Source organism: Danio aesculapii, chromosome 12 (assembly GCF_903798145.1).
Source record: "Danio aesculapii chromosome 12, fDanAes4.1, whole genome shotgun sequence".
In the NCBI taxonomy this organism is placed as follows: domain Eukaryota; kingdom Metazoa; phylum Chordata; class Actinopteri; order Cypriniformes; family Danionidae; genus Danio; species Danio aesculapii.
In genome coordinates, this window is record NC_079446.1 from 3769159 (window position 1) to 3789102 (window position 19944).

The window sequence follows — 19944 nt, forward strand, 5'->3', positions numbered from 1 at the left end:
AAATCAACTAAATATCAACATCTAATGATGTTACAGCTTGACGTTTTGTGGACGTTACCACTATAACATCTATCAGACGTTGGATTTTGGTTGCCATACCTGATGAATAAATGTCAGTATTTGACATCAATATGACGCTGGTTTAAGATGTTGGCCCGACGTTGTGTTTTAATTACTTTCTATCACAACCTAAAATCAACTAAATATCAACGTCTAATGATGTTACAGATTGACGTTTTGTGGACGTTACCACTATGACATCTATCAGACGTTGGATTTTGGTTGCCGTACCTGATGAATAAATGTCAGTATTTGACGTCATTATGACGTTGGTTTAAGATGTTGACTCAACGTTGGATTTTGGTCACTTTCCAACAAAACCTAAAATCAACTAAATATCAATGTCTAATGATGTTACAGATTGACGTTTTGTGGACGTTACCACTATGACTTCTATCAGACGTTGGATTTTGGTTGCCGTACCTGATGAATAAATATCAATATTTGATGTCAATATGACATTGGATTAAGATGTTAACTCGACGTTGGATTTTGGTCACTTTCCAACACAACCTAAAATCAACCAAATATCAACGTCTAATGATGTTACAACTTGACATTGTGTGGACGTTGCTCCTATGACGTCTATCAGACATTGGATTTTGGTTGCCATACCTGATGAATAAATGTCAGTATTTGATGTCAATATGACGTTGGGTTAAGATGTTGGCTCAACATTGTATTTTGGTTACTTTCCAACACAACCTAAAATCAACCAAATATCATTGTCTAATGATGTTACAGCTTGACGTTGTGTGGACGTTACCACTATGACATCTATCAGACGTTGGATTTTGATTGCCATGCCTGACGAATAAATGTCAGTATTTGACGTCAATATGGCGTTGGTTTAAGTTGTTGGCTCGACATTGGATTTTCATCCCTTTCCAACACAACCTAAAATAAACTAAATATCAACATCTAATGATGTTATAGCTTGACGTTGTGTAGACGTTACCACTATGACATCTATCAGACGTTGGATTTTGGTTGCCATTCCTGACGAATAAATGCCTGACGAATAAATGTCATTTGACATCAATATGATGTTGGTTTAAGATGTTGGCTCGACGTTGGATTGTGTTCACTTTCCAACACAACCTAAAATCAACCAAATATCAACCTCATTTGATGTTGTTATTGGACGGCAAAATAACATTGTCCGTAGACGTTGGCTAGACAATAAATTTAGTCACCTTACATCACGACCTAAATCTAACCTAATATTAACGTCTTATAATGTTGTGTGCCTGCTGGGAACTCACTTCACTTCTTTAAAAAGAGAAATTCAGATATTATTACTATATTTTCAAAAGCAGCCGAATGCATTACCTTCTCGTAAAAGTAATATTATTATGTAACTTGCGCTACTTGTAATGTGTTACCCCAACACTGTCTATGAATAATACATTTTAGTATTCTGACTGTTCACATTTGGATCCTCTGTGAAACGAGAGCAAGTGTGTTTAAATGAAAGTCAGCTGTCCTGAATGTAGGAGAGTGACAGCTCGTGATATCTATGACCCATAATCCTCCTTGCTGATCAGGTTTAGCTCAATTACTGAAGCTTTAGTGTTTGTGGCTCTCCGGAAACGTCCAGAAGTCAAGTGTCATTAGAGAAAGTAAGTCGCAATAACAGCACTCATCACACATGACGAGCTTTATTGATGGTTCATTAATGTATATTGATGGTTCATTAACACATATTGATTGCGAACATGCGGATAATCAATATTTAGCTTAATATTACCTCGTAAACAATTGTTTAACAACATAGGCCTGCTTTGAAACTGCTCCCCACATGAAAGAAATACTTATGTAATATGTGGTAAATACTGTAGTGTTTTTAATGAAAAAGATTAATTAATTCAACAAACAATAGTTGAACTAATCCGTTGTGGTTATTCAAGCTGCCATGGTATAAAACAACATCATAGCAATATGACCCAATAGTCTAGTTTTATATAGAACATATTATATTACAACACACCCCAGTTTACTGTAGTAAGAAAATAAATTGGCGATGCAGTGGCGCAGTAGGTAGTGCTGTCGCCTCACAGCAAGAATGGAGCTTCTTCTTTGGGTCGAGCCTCAGCTGGGTCGGTTGGCATTTCTGTGTGGAGTTTGCATGTTCTCCCTGCGTTCGCGTGGGTTTCCTCTGGGTACTCCGGTTTCCCCAGCCTGATCTCACGAGAAAACGTAAGTATTTTACGTTTTGTCAGTTTAGTGGCAAATTCGTACGAAATCTTACGAGTTCAGTCATACGAAATTGTACAATTTTAAAAAGAAGGCGTGGCACCTAACCCCACCCCTAAACCCAGCCGTCATTGGTTGATGAGCAAATCGTACTAAATTGTACAAATTAGATCGTACGAATTCGTACGAATTAGCCACTAAATCAAAAAGTTACGAATTGCCGTGAGATTACGTTGAATTAGCCACTAAATCAAAAAGTTACGAATTGCCGTGAGATTACGTTGAATTAGCTACTAAATCAAAAAGTTACGAACTGTTGTCCTCAGGCTCCAGCTTTATGTTTTATGTTGATCATAATAAAACAAAGAGAACAAGCTGAAGTTGTTGTTTTTAAGTTATATAAAAGTATATATAAGTATTTAAGTATATATATATATATATATATATATATATATATATATATATATATATATATATATATATATATATATATATATATATACCATGATTTTTTCCAGTCCGTGAGATTGTGTTGGTTTCCCCCAAAGTCCAAGACATGTGCTATATTGGGTAGGCTAAATTGTCCGTAGTATATGTGTGTGAATTAGTGTGTATGGGTGTTTCCCAGAGATGGGTTGCGGCTGGAAGGGCATCCGCTGCGTAAAACATATGCTGAATAAGTTGGGGGTTCATTCTGCTGTGGTGACCCCGGATTAATAAAGGGACTAAGCCGAAAAGAAAATGAATAAATGAATGAATGAATGAAGAAAATAAATTATATTATTATTATTAATTATATTATAGTATGCTGTTAGCAATCATTAACAAATTGTTGTGAACACGATAATATAAACACTTTAATTTAGTTTGCTTCAAAAAAATATTCATGTACACTATTAGTGCATTATAATATACCCTATAGTTGTTGAAAACTAAGTTCCGTATTGGGTTGTTTATATTAGTTGTTGTATTAGTTACAACAGCATTAGTACCATAACAGATCGCATCAAGTTCTTTACTATAGTATGATTCAAAAACTACTAATAACATTAAAGAATAATGAAGTTATAATGAATATGATTTCATATTTTTATTGAAAGCATTTCTACTGATCTCAGTGTTCCTGTGAATCTAACAGCAATAACAATAATATGTTTTAATAATAATAAAAATTATAATTATTCATCATCAAGCAATAGTACGTAAAATCCACAATCATTATTAAAAGCTTTTCACTTCTCTTGAGTATAATAATAATAAAAATAATAATAATAAAAATATATAATAATAATAGGGCGTCACGGTGGCGCAGTAGGTAGTACAATTGCCTCACAGCAAGAAGGTCGCTGGTTTGAGCCTCGGCTGGGTCAGTTGGCATTTCTGTGTGGAGTTTGCATGTTCTCTCCATGTTGGCGTGGGTTTCCTCCGAGTGCTCCGGTTTCCCCCAACATTCCAAACACATGCGCTATAGGGGAATTGAATAAGCTAAGTTGGCTGTAGTGTATGTGTTTGAATAGAAGTGTGTATGGGTGTTTCCCAGTGTTGGGTTGTGGCGGGAAGGGCATCTGCTGCGCAAAAAAATATGCTGGATAAGTTGGCGGTTCATTCTGCTGTGGCGATCCCAGATTAATAAAGGGACTAAGCTGAAAAGAAAATGAATGAATGAATGAACATTTTTGTAATTATTTGTTGCTAATAATAAGAAATAATACTAACTGAATCTTATAGCTTTTATTAAATGCATTTCCACAAAATAAATAATAAAAAAAATCTATAAATAAAATAAAATAAAATAAAATAAAATAAAATATTGGTAAATGTCCTGAAGAAATTGATTCTCAGTAGAGGGAAAGCGATTCTCTATATGGAGCCATCGGGCGCCCTCTACAGGAAAACTCTTCTGTGTCGTCATGAAAGAGTTGCAGTACAGTCAGAAAAAAAAAAAAAAAAAAAAGTCAGAACCGCAAACATTTGCCAACACACTTCCTGAAACACTGCGGACACTCCGAGTCAGTTCTCTCAAAGAGCCGGTTCAGGTTCAGATGAATGAACAACTCTTCTGATTCTTTCACGTCATGACGCCTTTGCTGTAGATCGTTTAGATTTTTTAAAAAGAGAAATTGTGTGGCATATTTTATATCTTGTTGGAAGTTAATGAACCCCCCCCCACCCCCCAGATGTTTCATATTAAAAATATGCATAAAGAAATGTAATTTTTATTTCATTCATCAAACATAATTGATATAACATTTATTTTTTTTACATTATACTTATCCAGTTATATCGTAAACAAAGGTGATTTATCCATCAAACCATTATATAAATGATAATAAATGTATATAAAAAAACTAATATTTATATATGACATTTTTGTTTGCACGTGATGTTCTCTCTTTCGCGATTGCTGCTAGAAGGGATACAGCTGCAGTCGACGAGAATTGTTTATAAAATACATTACATTATTAACGAATTGTATTTTATCAACATCTACTCCTACCACAACCCTAAAGCCAACCATCAAAGTAATGTAAAACCAGTAAATATACCGAGTATTACTTACATTATTTATTTAATTACCCAGTAAATTGTATTTTATGAACATATACCCCTACCTCAACACTCACAGTTATGTAAAAATATTAATTATTGTTGAATAGTGTCAAAATATTATTCCTTTTATTATATTGATTTATAGTATAGTATCGGCAGCTGTATCCCATCTGGATGTTACCATTTCACGGAGCCGCTATAGTGATTCATTCAAAAGATTCGACTCAAAAGAACGAGTCGTTCACGATCCCTGGGAAGCAAATGATAATACACTTCCGCCATCCTGAACTATGGCTGCTGCAACCCGCAAAAAAGCACTGAGATTTTTCTCTCAGTTCGGAGCTTTTATTCTAACCCGGTTCGGCTTCTGGAACTGCTTCGCCATGTTGATGCTGTTCGCGGAGCGCGCCGACGTCAAACGGTTCGTCAGTGTTTGATGGAAACCAAATAAACAGCCCGCAGTATTAACGCATGTTATGTTCATTTATTTAACAAAAGAATGCTATTAATAATGAAACTGCTTGTCTGTTAACAAGATTTATAAGTGTGTGTTCGTGTATCATCGTCTTTAGTAACATAGATCACACTTGCTGTTTAAATTTCATTCAAAGAATCATCAAACTGCCATACGATAGCATTTAAAGGGGCAGTTCACCCAAAATTTTAACTTACCTCACTATTGACTATTGAGGTAAAGTTGGTTTCATATTCACACATTCGGACTTTCTCCTATTTAATATGATTTCAGAAAAAAAAATCTTTGTAAATTCTAAATAGTAAAGTAATATTAGCAGCCAATAGCTGTTTCCATCCACGTGTTTTTATGCGCAATTTTGATATACGCGTAACAAAAACAGTTGATGGAAATGCGAAGAAAGTTTCGAAAATTCACATTAAAAATGTATGGCATTACTGAGTAGGATAAACTATTAATTTGATAAGAAAATATACCCAAACTACGATGGAAACACTTTTACAGAACAAATTTCAGTATGTGCATTAAAATAAGTCATGTGATGTGATAGAGGTAAAGTTGGTTTTATATTCGGATATTCAGACATTCTCCATAATAATATAATTTCAGAAAAGTATTCTTTGCAAATTCTAAATAGGGAAATCATATTAGCAGCCAATGATTATCAAAGTACAACATTGTTAACAGTGAATTAGATAGTGTTAATGTTGTTTTGAAGTCATACTTGCATGCTAATTCCAATCGAATATTCAAAGTAACATGGTAAACAATAAAGGGACTTCCAAATGAACGAATGTGCGAATATAAAACCAACTTTACCTCTATTGTGATGTGTGTGTGAATGGACTAAACCAGCAGGCTGAGCACATTGTAAAATATCTGAAATGTTGTTTTGGTCATTCTAAAATGCCCTAATCATTTCAGTATTAGTGTTATTATATTATTAATTCTAATAATCTAATTTAAGGTATTAATATTATTGAAATGTAGGCATACTATCCTCTGAGGGTCATTTATTAAATGAAGAAAAGATTGATGCAGCGTCTCCAACTATTTAAAGTAAAAATGGAACTTCCTGCAGTAGGCGCCAGTTTATCAGGAAGTGCCGATTTTGTTCTCTTTGACTCATTGGCTAGAAACGCTGCTTTATTCGCACGTCTTTTATGCGATATTTCTGTTTTACGCATAAATTTAATTAGCATCTTTGGATGGAAACATAGCTAATTGTTCACAGTCAATTAAATAGGGCTAATATAGTTTTGATGTCATAATTACATGGAATTTTGGACCAAATATTCAAAGCAGCGTGGTAAACGTTATAGGCACTGTGTGACTCTTCTAAAATGAACAAATATTGAATATAAACTCAACTTTATCTCAATCTGTTTACTCACCCTCGAATGGTTCTAAACCTTTATGAGTTTCTTTCTCCTGATGGAAGTCAACGTTTGCAGCTTTCGTCAGTATATCTTTCTTTGTGTTCAACAGAAGAAAGAAACCCAAACTGGTTTGGAACAAATAAAGGGTGAGTAAATGATGACAATTTTCATTTTTTGCGTGAACTATCACTTCAAAATCAACTCATAGACTAGCATACAATGGCGTTTAAAGTACACATGAAATTAAAACTAGCCATGTTGATTTTGTTAGCTCACATTGCTAGTTTTGTGGTGACCAATTCATCTGTGCACGTCATTAAAAAAAATAACAATAGTTTGCCCTTGTAATCTTTAATTGAAATCTGAAAAGGCACTTCCTGTTTGTTTTCAGTTAAATTCTCAGATTAGGTTTGTCTGAGGTATTGGGCGTGGCTAACATATTTAACCACGCCCCCTCCAACTGTCAGTTTTGACAACCAAAGAGCTTAGAATGACCAAGAGGCGACACTAAATAGAACGTTCCATTGCAACAGCAGCGCCCAGCAACAGCCCGTGATTCCACCATTTTGGAGTGAAATCAGTTGGCTGTCCATTGGATCTTATTGCTGTCCCGATGGCAAGCAGCTGCTTTGTTTATTTATTTAAAAAGCTCATTAAAGCTGAGATACAACTTGAAAGACGACAATACAACACTTACTATCACAATCATAAGCACTTTTAATAGTTTATTTTACAGACTTAAGAATATGCTGTTGTTCTATTGGAGATTTCATTTCAAAATGGTCGCCACGCCATCTAGTGGCTGTTTCCCAAAGCACACTAGAGTGTCGCCTCTTAGTGATTCTATGCTCTTTGGTTGTATTAACTCTTCCCAAACCCTATTCGCCGATCTTTCCGAATGAAACGCCTACTTTAATACATCCAATCAGCTCACAGTAGAAAAAACAAGCCACGCCTACTGCTTACTCATTTACTATTCTGTTTCTCTAGGATCTGCGTCACAGTACGAAATAAAAAGCGGTCGCAGCTTCCAGTTCACGCAGACTTTAAAGTTGGGAAAATCTTACATGCACTTAAATCCATTCTCTCTCTTTTATTGTCGTTTAAGGAAGCCAGATATCCAGGTGCCTTACCTGTACATAGATCTGGGAGCTGCAGTGCTGTGTGCCAGTTTCATGTCGTTCGGGGTGAAGAGAAGATGGTTCGCGCTGGCAGCTGCCATTCACCTGGCCCTCAGCACATATGTGTCCTATGTGGGAGGACAGGTCCATTATGGAGACTGGCTGAAGGTAAAAACAGAGTCTGATTTAAAGGGATTTTTTTGTTGTTGTTTCTACTTTGGAAGTCAGCGGTTGCTTTTTTGTCTTGTTTTTGTGTTCAGAAGAAATAAACTGTACTAAACTAAAGGAATCATGTGAGTGTGTGTAAATAGCGCAAAATTTGCTAACACTTTATTTTAAGTCACAATTCGTGCTGTTAACAAACCATTAACGAAGTCTATTAGCTTAATAAACTACCATTTAGCTGTTTATTAATAGTTCGTAAGCTAGTAGTTGGGATGTAGAATAAGATCATACTTTATAGCTACTAATAAACAGTTAATATCTTAATAGTAATAAGCCAGTAGTTAATAGTGTGAGTTGTGACAAGATAAAATTCCCAGAAACATTCATCTATGTCAACACACGAAAACAATATTATCATTATACCAGACACTGTAAACGGTAATTCCCAGCCACTAGACTCTTCTGACAGGGGATTTGAGTGTCATCGAGTGACAGATGTGAAAGCTATAGAGGAGTTATTATTATGGATTATAGATAGGCATCGTTTTTTTTTAAAAGCATGACCGTAAAACATGAACGCCGTTATGAATGTGTTAAAACATATGCTTTTTTGTTGTAAAAATTCTTAATAATGCCATGTTCAATGGTGTATTCTGGGAAATTTTGTGAAAATCTAGTCCTTCCCTTTAACCCCACGCCTTCAAGGTGAAGAAAAATGGGACAGCCCTACCTCTTCACTTGAACATGCAAAACAAGTGGTAAGGGGAAGGGCAAAGTGGTAGAACTGAGATTGGGCCGTAGTGTTATGCTACTAAAGTAATTTTAGGGTTTAGGGTTTGAGTAGGATTAGGGATGTAGAATAAGATCATACTTTATAGCTACTAATAAATATTTTAATATCTTAATAGTAATAAGCCAGTAGTTAATAGCGTGAGTTGTGACAAGATAAAATTCCCGGAAATTTTTATTTTTGGGTGAAATGTCCCTTTAATCCAGTGTTTCTAAATCCTGAAAGTGAAAGTGGCTCGAGTCGTCACAGATATAATTTGACGTATTATTAATTGTAAGATAAAACATGAAAATATAAAGAGCTTGTGTTCTCTGAATGCCTTAGTTTATGCATTTAACCAAAAAAAATAAATAAGCAAATAAAATAATGATTAAAAAAAATCTAAGGCGACAGAGTGGCGCAGTAGGTAGTGCTGTCGCCTCACAGCAAGAAGGTCGCTGGTTTGAGCCTCGGCTGGATCAGTTGGCGTTTCTGTGTGGAGTTTGCATGTTCTCCCTGCGTTCGTGTGGGTTTCCTCCGGGTGCTCCGGTTTCCCCCACAGTCCAAAGACGTGCGGTACAGGTGAATTGGGTAGGCTAAACTGTCCATAGTGTATGTATGTGTGTGAATGAGTGTGTATGGGTTTCCTAGTGATGGGTTTCGGCTGGAAGGGCATCCGCTGCACAAAACATATGCTGTATAAGTTGGCGGTTAATTCCGCTGTGGTGACCCCAGATTAATAAAGGGACTAAGCTGAAAAGAGAATGAATAAATGAATAAAAAAATCTATAAAACTAAAGAATTTCAGAACAATTTGACCTACAAAAGCACAACAATCCTGCAAGACTCCATTGTTCAGAAGTAGAAGTATTAACGCTTGGCAGGGGGAAGGGCTTCAAAATTACACCCCTAAGAAATGTGTCACCACTACAACACCTGCACACATCATCATATATCATCGTGATCTCTTGCTTCATATGAGATCGATGACCAAGACTGCTGTAGTTATTCCAGTTGCATTATTTTTTGTTTTTTATCTTCAGGAAATCACAAAAGACAACGATATCATGTTATCATAACTTTGTAATGTGGCAATAAGATCGTAACTGTACTGTGCATTTACACTGTGGCCGTATTCATCTATGTCAACACACGAAAACAATATTATCATTATACCAGACACTGTAAACGGTAATTCCCAGCCACTAGACTCTTCTGACAGGGGATTTGAGTGTCATCGAGTGACAGATATGAAAGCTATAGAGGAGTTATCATTATGGATTATAGATAGGCATCGTTTTTTTTTTAAGCATGACCGTAAAACACGAACGCCGTTATGAATGTGTTAAAACGTATGCTTTTTTGTTGTAAAAATTCTTAATAATGCCATGGTTAATGGTGTATTCTGGGAAATTTTGGCAAAATCTAGTCCTTCCCTTTAACCCTACGCCTTCAAGGTGAAGAAAATTGGGACAGCCCTACCTCTTCACTTGAACATGCAAAACAAGTGGTAAGGGGAAGGGCAAAGTGGTAGAACTGAGATTGGGCCGTAGTGTTATGCAACTGAAGTAATTCCTCTTTAATCATGAAGCTGCGGTCACACTAGAGTTTGAGCTTGCGAAATTCTGTCGTACGGCACTGCGAAAAGGGGCGGGATTAAACAAGATGATTAGATATTTTAAAAAAGCCTACGATTGCTCCATGTTTTGATCCTCGGTGGGTCTCACTCAGTCAAGTGATGCGATTTCGCAGGTCACAGTTCACCAAACTTTGCAAAGCTGCGAACTGCGAAACTTGTCGCACGAACTTGCGTTTCCGGTCTGACTCATTCGTGTGCGTATGAATGGCAGTCTATGGGGAGAAAAGTCCAGTGTGACCGCAGCTTAACACTGTGGTCAATGTTACAGTGCTCTGCATAAATGAGTTTACCCTCTTTTGAAATTGAATATTTTCATCCAGTTCTCAGTGAATATAGCCAATATTTATTTGGTATTACACACTAGGCATGGGATGATAGCCGGTTCCAGGGTTTACCGTGGTTTTGAGAAGTCAAGGTTTTAAAACCGCAAAAATTTGCTGTTATACCGTACATAAGGTATATGTACGTTTTGTTTTTAATGTGTTGTTTTAAATGTGTTGTAAGTAAATCTGTGTTTTTGAAACTAATGAAAAGATATAAAAATATTAGAAATGTTTCTTAATATAAAATGTATTTTGTTCAATGGGGAAAATGTTTTTTTTTTACCCAGAGATATAAAAACAACTTATTATAGAGCAGTAATCACAATACCGTGAAACCGGCCCATGCCTATTACACACTCAAATAAATGATCTGTTTGTTCCTGACCACCACAGGTACGGATGTACTCCCGAGCAATGGCCATCATCGGAGGCTTTCTGATTCTGTCCAGTGGAGCAGGGGAGGTTTACAGACAGAAACCTCGCACACGCTCACTTCAGTCCACTGGGCAGGTCTTCCTGGGCATTTACTTGATATGTATGGTGAGTTTGCTGTTTTATCACCATTTAAACCAGTCTTACCTGATGTTAACATGCTTTGCTGTAGGGTTGGGCCTATATCGAATCGTGATAAAATTTATGTCAATAACAATGATACGCTCTGGACTTTTTTACTCTATATTGATCTAAGAGCCAATCACACACCAGAAATCTACAACAGTGGGAATTTTGAATTTTCGGACACCAAAAATTTATCGGCCAAATATGTATCCTCTAATTATAGTGGCTTCAGTCATCATTGTAGTACTCTTTTGAATCTGGAAGCATTAACAACTGATATCGAAATATATCGTTATCATTTAATATGGAAAATAATTATCAAGATTGCATTTTTGCTATATCTCCCAGCCCTAATTTGGTCACAAATGGTCAAATAAGATGCATTATTATTACACAATGGCCTGTCAGCGATGTTTAAGAATGTGCTCAACAGCGCACAACTGTTAGCGGGAAATGGATGTTTTTAAAATTTTATTATACTGATTAGTACCGAACTCGATACTTTTGACAAGCCTAGTTCATGCAAATCTTTTCTTACGGGATAAGAAGTTTATCCTTCTTAGTTAACATCTTTATGCACATGCACACAAAAAAAATTTGCGATATCTGCTGATACTGATATTTTCACCAATACTCCACTAACGAAAAGGACAGAATCAAAGTAGATTTAGTCTTAGACTGTCCTAGCTACAAGACACGGTGCCGCAACATGCGATAAAAGCCATCTTTTTCATGTTAAAAGGAGTTTGTCCTAACCATCGGCGTGAAATTTAGATTTTTTCGTGCCAGATCAACAGCATAAACTACTATGAGACTGAGTACGTTTACATGGACACCAAAACCCGACTTTAATACGATTAAGACAATACTCAGATTAAGAGTTGACCATGTAAACAGGTAATTTTGGTTGTTTCATTTTTAATTTGTCGACTTTAACTGCAGTTTGGCACTTTCACTTTCATTCAGGACGTTTCATGCATGCCCCCTGACAAACGAGATATTGTATGCAACTATGAACTGCTGGAAGAGTGTAGTTTTAATAGAATTTCATACCGCACGCTGAATGGGAGAAAAAAACCTTCGCATTTCACGATTAATTTAATTCGATTAAGGTCATAATCGAACTAAAGAGAAATCGAACTAATTGAACTTGTTAATCGAACTAAAAAGTATGCCGATATAAGTCGCATTACTAAAGTGCAGTACAGACATGTAAACACCTTAATCGAATTATCATTGTCATGTAGGACTTTTAGCTGCGTTTTGCGACAGGATAATCCATGCGCAGCTGTCTGACACTATTATCTGCACCTTTCAAGTCAGTGAAGACCACAGACACCTGCATCCTGCATCGCATGCAGGGTTTTTTTTCTCCCATTCAGCGTGCGGTATGAAATTCTATTAAAACAACACTCTTCCAGCAGGTCATACTTGCATCCAGTATCTTGTTCGTCAGGGGGGCATGCATGAAATGTTCCTGAATGAAAGTGAAAGTGCCAAACTGCAGTTAAAGTCGACAAATTAAAAATGAAACACCCAAAATTACAAGGAACTCCGGAGGAAATGTGAATAGCGCGGTGACACAATGATGTTAATCGAATTATGCGCTATAACATATAAACCGGGACCATGAAGGGAACATTCAAAAACCAACTCATGTACACACCTTAATTTTATTATTGTCTTAATTAGATTAAGGCAAATAGTTTGATTACTGATGCCCATGTAAACATAGTCAATGATCACCTCAGGTACTGATTATGTGCTGCATTCAGTGTTGAATGCTATCAAAGTGAGTTTAAATACCAATTTACGTGACATTTATAGTCATGCTTCTTAAAGCAGCAGCAGATAGTTCTCCTCAGATCTTGAAAATAAAATAACTAGCAGACGGTTTGAAATTGAAAGTCTGAACTCGAGTGCAAACCAACAACATCAGTCACTCCGTAGCCTATTAATATTGTTAAATTAATTTTAATTAGATTACAATTCTTCACTATTTTATTATGAGTGCCATATCTGGTATTTTTCTGTCATGTCACGTTTGATACAGACAGACAAATTGCTTCTCACTGGATTCTTGTAACTTTGTATTCTGTTAGGACACAGTGTTCGAATAGCCCACCTAAATTATTACCCCCCACCCCTGTGTATATATATATATAATAGTTTTAATAACTCATTTCTAATAACTGATTTCTTTTATGTTTGCCATGATGACAGCACACAATATTTGACTAGATATTTTTTAATATACTAGTATTCAGCTTAAAGTGACATTTAAAGGCTTAACTAGGTTAAATAGGCAATCGAAAAAAATTGTTTAAGGGGGCTAATAATATTGACCTTAAAATAAAAAAAAAAATTAAAACTGCTTTTATTCTAGCTGAAATAAAACAAATAAGACTTTCTCCAGAAGAAAAAATATTATCAGAAATACTGTGAAAAATTCCTTGCTCTGTCAAACATCATTTGGAAAATATTTGAAAAAGAAATTCACTAATAATTTTCAATTCAATTCAATTCAATTCAATTCACCTTTATTTGTATAGCGCTTATACAATGTAGATTGTGTCAAAGCAGCTTCACATAAAAGGTCACAGTAAATAGGAACAGTGTAGTTAAGTTTGTAGTGTTTAAGTTCAGTTCAGTTTAGCTCAGTTCAGTGTGGTTTAATAATCACTACTGAGAGTCCAAACACTGAAGAGCAAATCCAACGATGCGCAGCTCTACAGATCCTGAACCATGCAAGCCAGTGGCGACAGCGGAGAGGGAAAAAAAACTTCACTAAAGGCGGAAGTGAAGAAAAAAAACCTTGAGAGAAACCAGGCTCAGTTGGGCACGACCATTTTAATTTCTCCGCTGGCCAAACGTCTTGTGCAGAGCTGCAGTCTCAGTGGCGGAGGCTGGAAGCTGGCCTCAGCGAAGACTCGTCTGTCTCTGGAGCGTCATAGGAAACAGTCTCATGTTCTCCACTCTTCCATGACCATCGCAGTAGTTGTTCAGGATTCGGCCAGGTCCAGGATATGGAAACCTTGGGATCATCTCGTCGTTGGTCTTGGATCGAATCAGTGACTCTGCATAGTCTGAGGGCCTCGGGAAGAGTATCCCCAGGTGGAAATGGAGAATAAAGAAAATAATTAGCGTAGCTGATGTTCACAGTGTATATCAGCAAGATGCATAACCTGTGTGGAAGCCCCGTAAGTGGTGCACTAAGTGTATGCTTTACTGAACAGATAGGTCTTTAATCTAGTTTTGAATTGGGAGAGTGTGTCTGAGCCTCGGACGTTATCAGGAAGGCTATTCCAGAGTTTAGGAGCTATAAATGAGAAGGCTCGACCTCCTTTACTCGACTTTGCTATTCGAGGTACTACCAGAAGTCCTGAGTTTTGAGATCTTAAAGAGCGAGTTGGATTGTAGCGAGACAGAAGATTGGTTAGATAAGCAGGAGCTAGATTATTTAGAGCTTTATATGTAAGAAGCAATATTTTAAATTCAATACGAAACTTAACAGGCAGCCAGTGTAAGGAGGATAAAATTGGGGTGATGTGATCAAATTTTCTAGACCTGGTTAGAACTCTGGCAGCTGCATTTTGTACTAATTGAAGTTTGTTAATAGAGGATGCTGGGCAGCCAGCAAACAGAGCATTACAGTAGTCCAGCCTAGAAGTCATAAAAGCATGGACTAGCTTTTCTGCATCTGAGATGGATAGCATACTTCGTAACTTAGCTATATTTCTCAGATGAAAGAAAGCAGTTTTTGTGACATGGGAAATATGATTTTTAAAAGTTAAATTGCTGTCTAATATGACACCCAGATCTTTTATAGTAGAACTAACGCTAACTTTGTATCCCTCTAATTGTAGATCGAGTTGTGAGATCTGCTGTGTACAGGATTTAGGCCCAATAAGTAATAATTCTGTTTTGTCTGAGTTTAAGAGAAGATAATTGTTGGTCATCCAGTCTTTAACATCTTTAATACACTCAGTTAGCTTGGACAGATTAGACGTCTCGTCAGGTTTAGTTGAAATATATAATTGAGTATCATCTGCATAGCAGTGAAAGCTGATCCCATGTCTTCTAATAATGTCTCCCAGGGGTAGCATGTATATTGTAAACAGTAAAGGGCCTAAAACTGATCCTTGAGGCACCCCGTATTTTACTGGGCTGATTTGTGAAGGCTGTCCATTTATATTTACAAACTGGTAACGGTCAGATAAGTATGACTTAAACCATTGTAGGGCATGTCCTTGGACACCTGTAGACTTTAAGCGATTAATAAGGATACCATGGTCAATGGTGTCAAATGCCGCACTAAGATCGAGTAGAACTAATAGCGAGATGCACCCTTGGTCAGCAGCTAAGAGTAAATCGTTGGTTATTTTCACTAATGCAGTTTCTGTACTGTGATGAGCTCTGAAACCTGACTGAAACACTTCAAAAACATTGTTGGTCTGCAGAAAGGAGCATAATTGAGCAGAAACAACTTTTTCTAGTATTTTAGATATAAATGGAAGGTTTGAAATAGGCCTATAATTAGCTAAGTTGCTGGGTTCCAGTTGTGGTTTCTTAATAATAGGTTTAATAACAGCTAACTTGTAGGGATTTGGAACATGGCCTAAAGATAAAGAAGAGTTGATAATGTTAAGAAGAGGTTCTCCTATAACAGGTAGCAATTCTTTCAGTAACTTTGTTGGAATTGGGTCCAATATACACGTAGCTGATTTAGAGCTATTTATAATTTTGTCTAGCTCTTCCTGTTGTATGATTTTAAAGCACTGTAGGTTATTTAGATTCAGAGGCGTGTTTACTGGATCTGAAGTATAAGGCGGTGCAGAAAGTTTAATATCTCCTATTTTCTGTCTAAAGCCTTCTATTTTATCACTGAAAAAATTCATGAAGTCATCACTACTAATTTGCGGTGGAACGTTTTGTTCCAAAGATGACCGATTATTTGTTAATTTAGCGATGGTGTTAAATAAGAATCTAGGATTGTTTTGATTATTTTCTATCAGTTTGCGGAGGTGCTCAGCCCTGGCAGATTTTAAAGCCCTCCTATAGCTGGACATACTGTCTTTGTATGCAATTCTAAAGACTTCTAAATTAGTTTTTTTCCATTTACGTTCCAGGGCACGGGTTGCTGTTTTGAGAGCGCGGGTATGACTATTATACCACGGTTGTAGTTTTATTCTCTCTAGTCTTTTTTAGTTTGATGGGTGCCACAGTATTTAAAGTGCTAGTAAAGATGGCATCCATACTGCTGGTTACTACATCAAGGTCATTTGCGTTTGCGGGTGCATTTCGAAGTAGAGAAAGATCAGGTAAGTTATTTATAAATTCATCTTTAGTGGATGGAACAATAGTTCTACTAGGACGATATATCGGAGCGGATCTGCTAATTTCAGGTAAACACAGCTTATATAGTAAGAGGTAGTGGTCTGTAATATCATCACTTTGTGGTATAATGTCTACATCAGTGACCTCAATTCCATAAGACAGAATTAGATCTAGTGTATGCTTTAGGCGATGAGTTGGACCAATAACATTTTGCTTTATTCCTAGTGAGACCAGCAAGTCCGTAAACGCGAGCCCTAACGTGTCGTTAGCGTCATCTATGTGGATGTTAAAGTCTCCTACAATTAGTATTTTATCAGTTTTAACTAGTAAGTCAGAGATAAAATCAGAAAACTCTTTTAGAAAATTGACATAGGGTCCTGGAGGTCTATATATGGTGATTAGAGCGAGAGATAACATAGGTTTTTGCATAGTGTTTGGAAGGACAACATTAAGCGCTAGTACTTCAAAGGAGCTAAACATAAGTCCGTTTCTCTGATTAACATTAAGAATATCACTAAAGATTGACGCAACTCCACCACCACGACCAGTTTGACGAGCCTCATGTTTATATAAGAATCCTGGAGGAGTTGCCTCATTTAAACTAATATAGTCATTTTGTTTCAGCCAGGTTTCAGTGAGACAGAGTGCATTAAGATTGTTATCTGTTATTATTTCATTTATGATAAGTGCTTTAGGTGCTAGTGACCTGATGTTTAGGAGACCAAGCTTCATGAAATTTGTATTTTCACTTTTTCGTGTTTTTTCTGGTTTAATTCTTAATAGATTATTTTTGGAGCACACAGTACGTTTGTTTCTTGATCTAATAATACGAGGAACAGACACAGTCTCTATGTGGTTAGTTAGGTATGCATTACTGTTATTTTTGTGGGACGAATAGGAGTCTGTGTGGCTAAATTGTGAGTTTTGTGAATTTTTACTTACTAGTCAGATAGAGCGAAGTATTCTGGTGATGTTGTCCGACAGGAGTTCAGCTCCAGCTCGACTGGGGTGCAGCCCGTCAGCGCGGAAAAGCCTAGGACGCTCCCAGAAAAGATTCCAGTTATTGGCAAAGAGCAATTTCTGTTCTTCACACCATGTTAATAGCCATTCATTCAGAGCAAAAAGTCTACTGAACCTTTCATTTCCTCGGCGGTAGGTAGGAAGCGGTCCAGAAACGATGATCTGCGTGGCGGGCGAAGTGCGTCGAACCGTCTCGATCAGGCTCCTGAAGTCCTTCTTCAGGATCTCCGTCTGCCGGAGCCCGGTGTCGTTCGTCCCCACGTGGAGGACGGCGGCACCGAGGCTCTCGGCAGCGCTCAGGATAGTAGGTATCTGTGCAGTAATATTCTTAACTCGGGCACCAGGGAAGCAGAAAGTGCGTACTTTGTTACCTTTGGAGGAAGTGGAGCGGACGTGGCGGACGATTGAGTCGCCAATGATGGCAACATCGCGACCCGTCTCGCGGAGAGGGGCGAAGCGGTTCTCCGTGGGGATCTCGAACACCGGAGGAGGAGACGTTCTGCCCCGGGACCTGGCAAGCACCTTACGCGGTTGCACCCAGGGGCCGTGGTAGCCGGGAGTCGGCGTGAACGACGCCTGGGTGCACCGCGTCCTCGGTGCGCTGGGCCTGGACAGAGAAACACGCGGGGTTGAAGAAACTGGGAGATTGTCGTTGTATCGGACACTTACCTCAGACGAGCGAGTACGGGTTAAGAGCAGAGCCCTGATGCCCTCTCGCTTCGTCTCCAGCGAGCGAATCTGGGACTCCACCGCTTCCAGCTCCAGCTCCAGCGCCTCCATCGATGCCTCTCCTGCACTCAAGGACAGACACGCAAGCGACATTGTACAAGGTGAAGAGCAAAGCCAGAAAGTGAGAAATAAATGTGTGAAAGGGGTTGGTAGCTTTAGCTGACTAGCGGTGCTAGCAGGCTAAAGCTACAAACACCAAGCGGATGCTCAAGAAACAGAACGTTTAAAAGTAGATTTGTTTGTATGAGTGTGTTAGGGGATTGTTCACCCCAAGTAGGAGAGATAAATATTTAGTGAATGAGGAAGTATTTTAAGATAAAAATGTAAATTGCGAATCTAAACTCCAAACAAACGCAGCGAACTCCAAACAAACGCAGCGAAGCAGTGACGTCACTCAACTTTGACTTCAACTTTATAATACAGTAGGTTGTGTAGTGTTGCCATTACCTCTAATATTCCTCCTGCAGGTTTACTCACTTCAGCACAGTAAGGAGGACCGGCTGGCTTATCTGGACCACATTCCCGGTGGAGAGATGACCGTGCAGCTGCTGGTGCTGGTGTTCGGTGTGCTGGCGCTCGCATACCTCTCGGGATGTTACGTGCGCGTGGCTTCACAGATCCTGGCTGTCCTCTTACCGCTGGTCATCCTCTTCATCGACGGTAACATCGGTTATTGGCACCGCAGCTGCAGAGTGGAGTTCTGGAACCAGGTGAAGCTCATCGGGCAGAACGTGGGCATCTTCGGAGCCGTGCTCATTCTGGCCACCGACAGCTAAAGATGCATGAAAGATCTCTGTACAGGACAAACGGTGAGCTCGTGTGTGTCTCAGGGGATCATTTTGATGACGTTAATGCTCTGAACGTGCGGACGTTCAAAGGTGCCGAGGATGCAATTCTCAGCTCGCTCTTTGGAGTATCAGATCGCGAGCGTAAAGTCTTCTGAAGACTGTTTACATTACATTTTGTTTGCTTTTTTTTTAATATGCGGTATTTAAAATTGAATAACGACTACAAGTCTTAAAAGCTAAAGCTGAATGCTGATTTAAAGGGGTAGTTCACGCACAAATAGAAAGTTATTATCTATTTACCCTCAGGTCGTTTCCATCCTTCTTGAGATAATTTTTTCCTGTTGAACACAAAAGAAGATATTTTGAAGAATGTTGAAATCCTGTAACTATTGATCTGTAGGAAAAACAAATACTATGGAAGTGGTTGCAGCTTTCTTCAAAATATCTTCTCTTTCGTTCAACAGATAAGAGAAACACAGGTTTGAAACAAGTAAATGGTGAGTAAACGATGACAGAATTGTAATTTTTGGGTGAACTATCCCTATTAAGGGGACGACGATGAGTCTTAATAGTTAAATTAAAGTTGAATGGTGATTTAAAGGGGTAGTTCACACACAAATGGAAAGTTGCTCATTATTTATTCATCCTCAAGTCGTTTCCATCCTTCCTGAGTTTATTTTTATCTGTTGAACACAAAAGAAGATATTTTGAAGAATGCTGAAATCCTCTAACCCCTTGACTTCTATTGTTGGAAAACAATTACTATGGAAGTCAATGGTTGCAGCTTTCTTCAAAATATCTTCACTTGTGTTCAACAGAAAAGAGAAACACAGGT

At 37.8% G+C, this 19944-nt stretch overlaps 2 protein-coding genes across 6 annotated transcripts; one reads left to right on the plus strand and one right to left on the minus strand.

The window, feature by feature from the left end:
* The first annotated feature begins 5084 nt into the window (after positions 1–5084).
* On the plus strand, positions 5085–19944 carry tmem101 (transmembrane protein 101). The gene is made up of 4 exons (XM_056469203.1): positions 5085–5227; positions 7769–7949; positions 11071–11217; positions 18789–19944. Exons 1-4 carry the CDS (start codon positions 5097–5099, stop codon positions 19095–19097), a joined length of 768 nt encoding a protein of 255 aa, XP_056325178.1. The 5' UTR covers positions 5085–5096; the 3' UTR covers positions 19098–19944.
* LOC130238256 (uncharacterized) lies at positions 13996–18462 on the minus strand. Of its 5 annotated transcripts, none has more exons than XR_008838619.1 (3): positions 17964–18456; positions 17515–17904; positions 13996–14321 (listed from the first exon to the last, which is right to left on the minus strand). XR_008838619.1 is itself a non-coding variant. In XM_056469202.1 (3 exons), the coding sequence occupies exons 1-2, from the start codon at positions 18412–18414 to the stop codon at positions 17711–17713; spliced, it is 645 nt and encodes a 214-aa protein (XP_056325177.1). In that variant the 5' UTR covers positions 18415–18456; the 3' UTR covers positions 17300–17605; positions 17708–17710. The 5 variants fall into 5 exon arrangements, 3 of the variants coding, with proteins under 3 accessions (XP_056325175.1, XP_056325177.1, XP_056325176.1); XR_008838618.1 differs by having other exon boundaries at positions 13998–14329; XM_056469202.1 differs by lacking the exon at positions 13996–14321 and having other exon boundaries at positions 17300–17605; positions 17708–17904.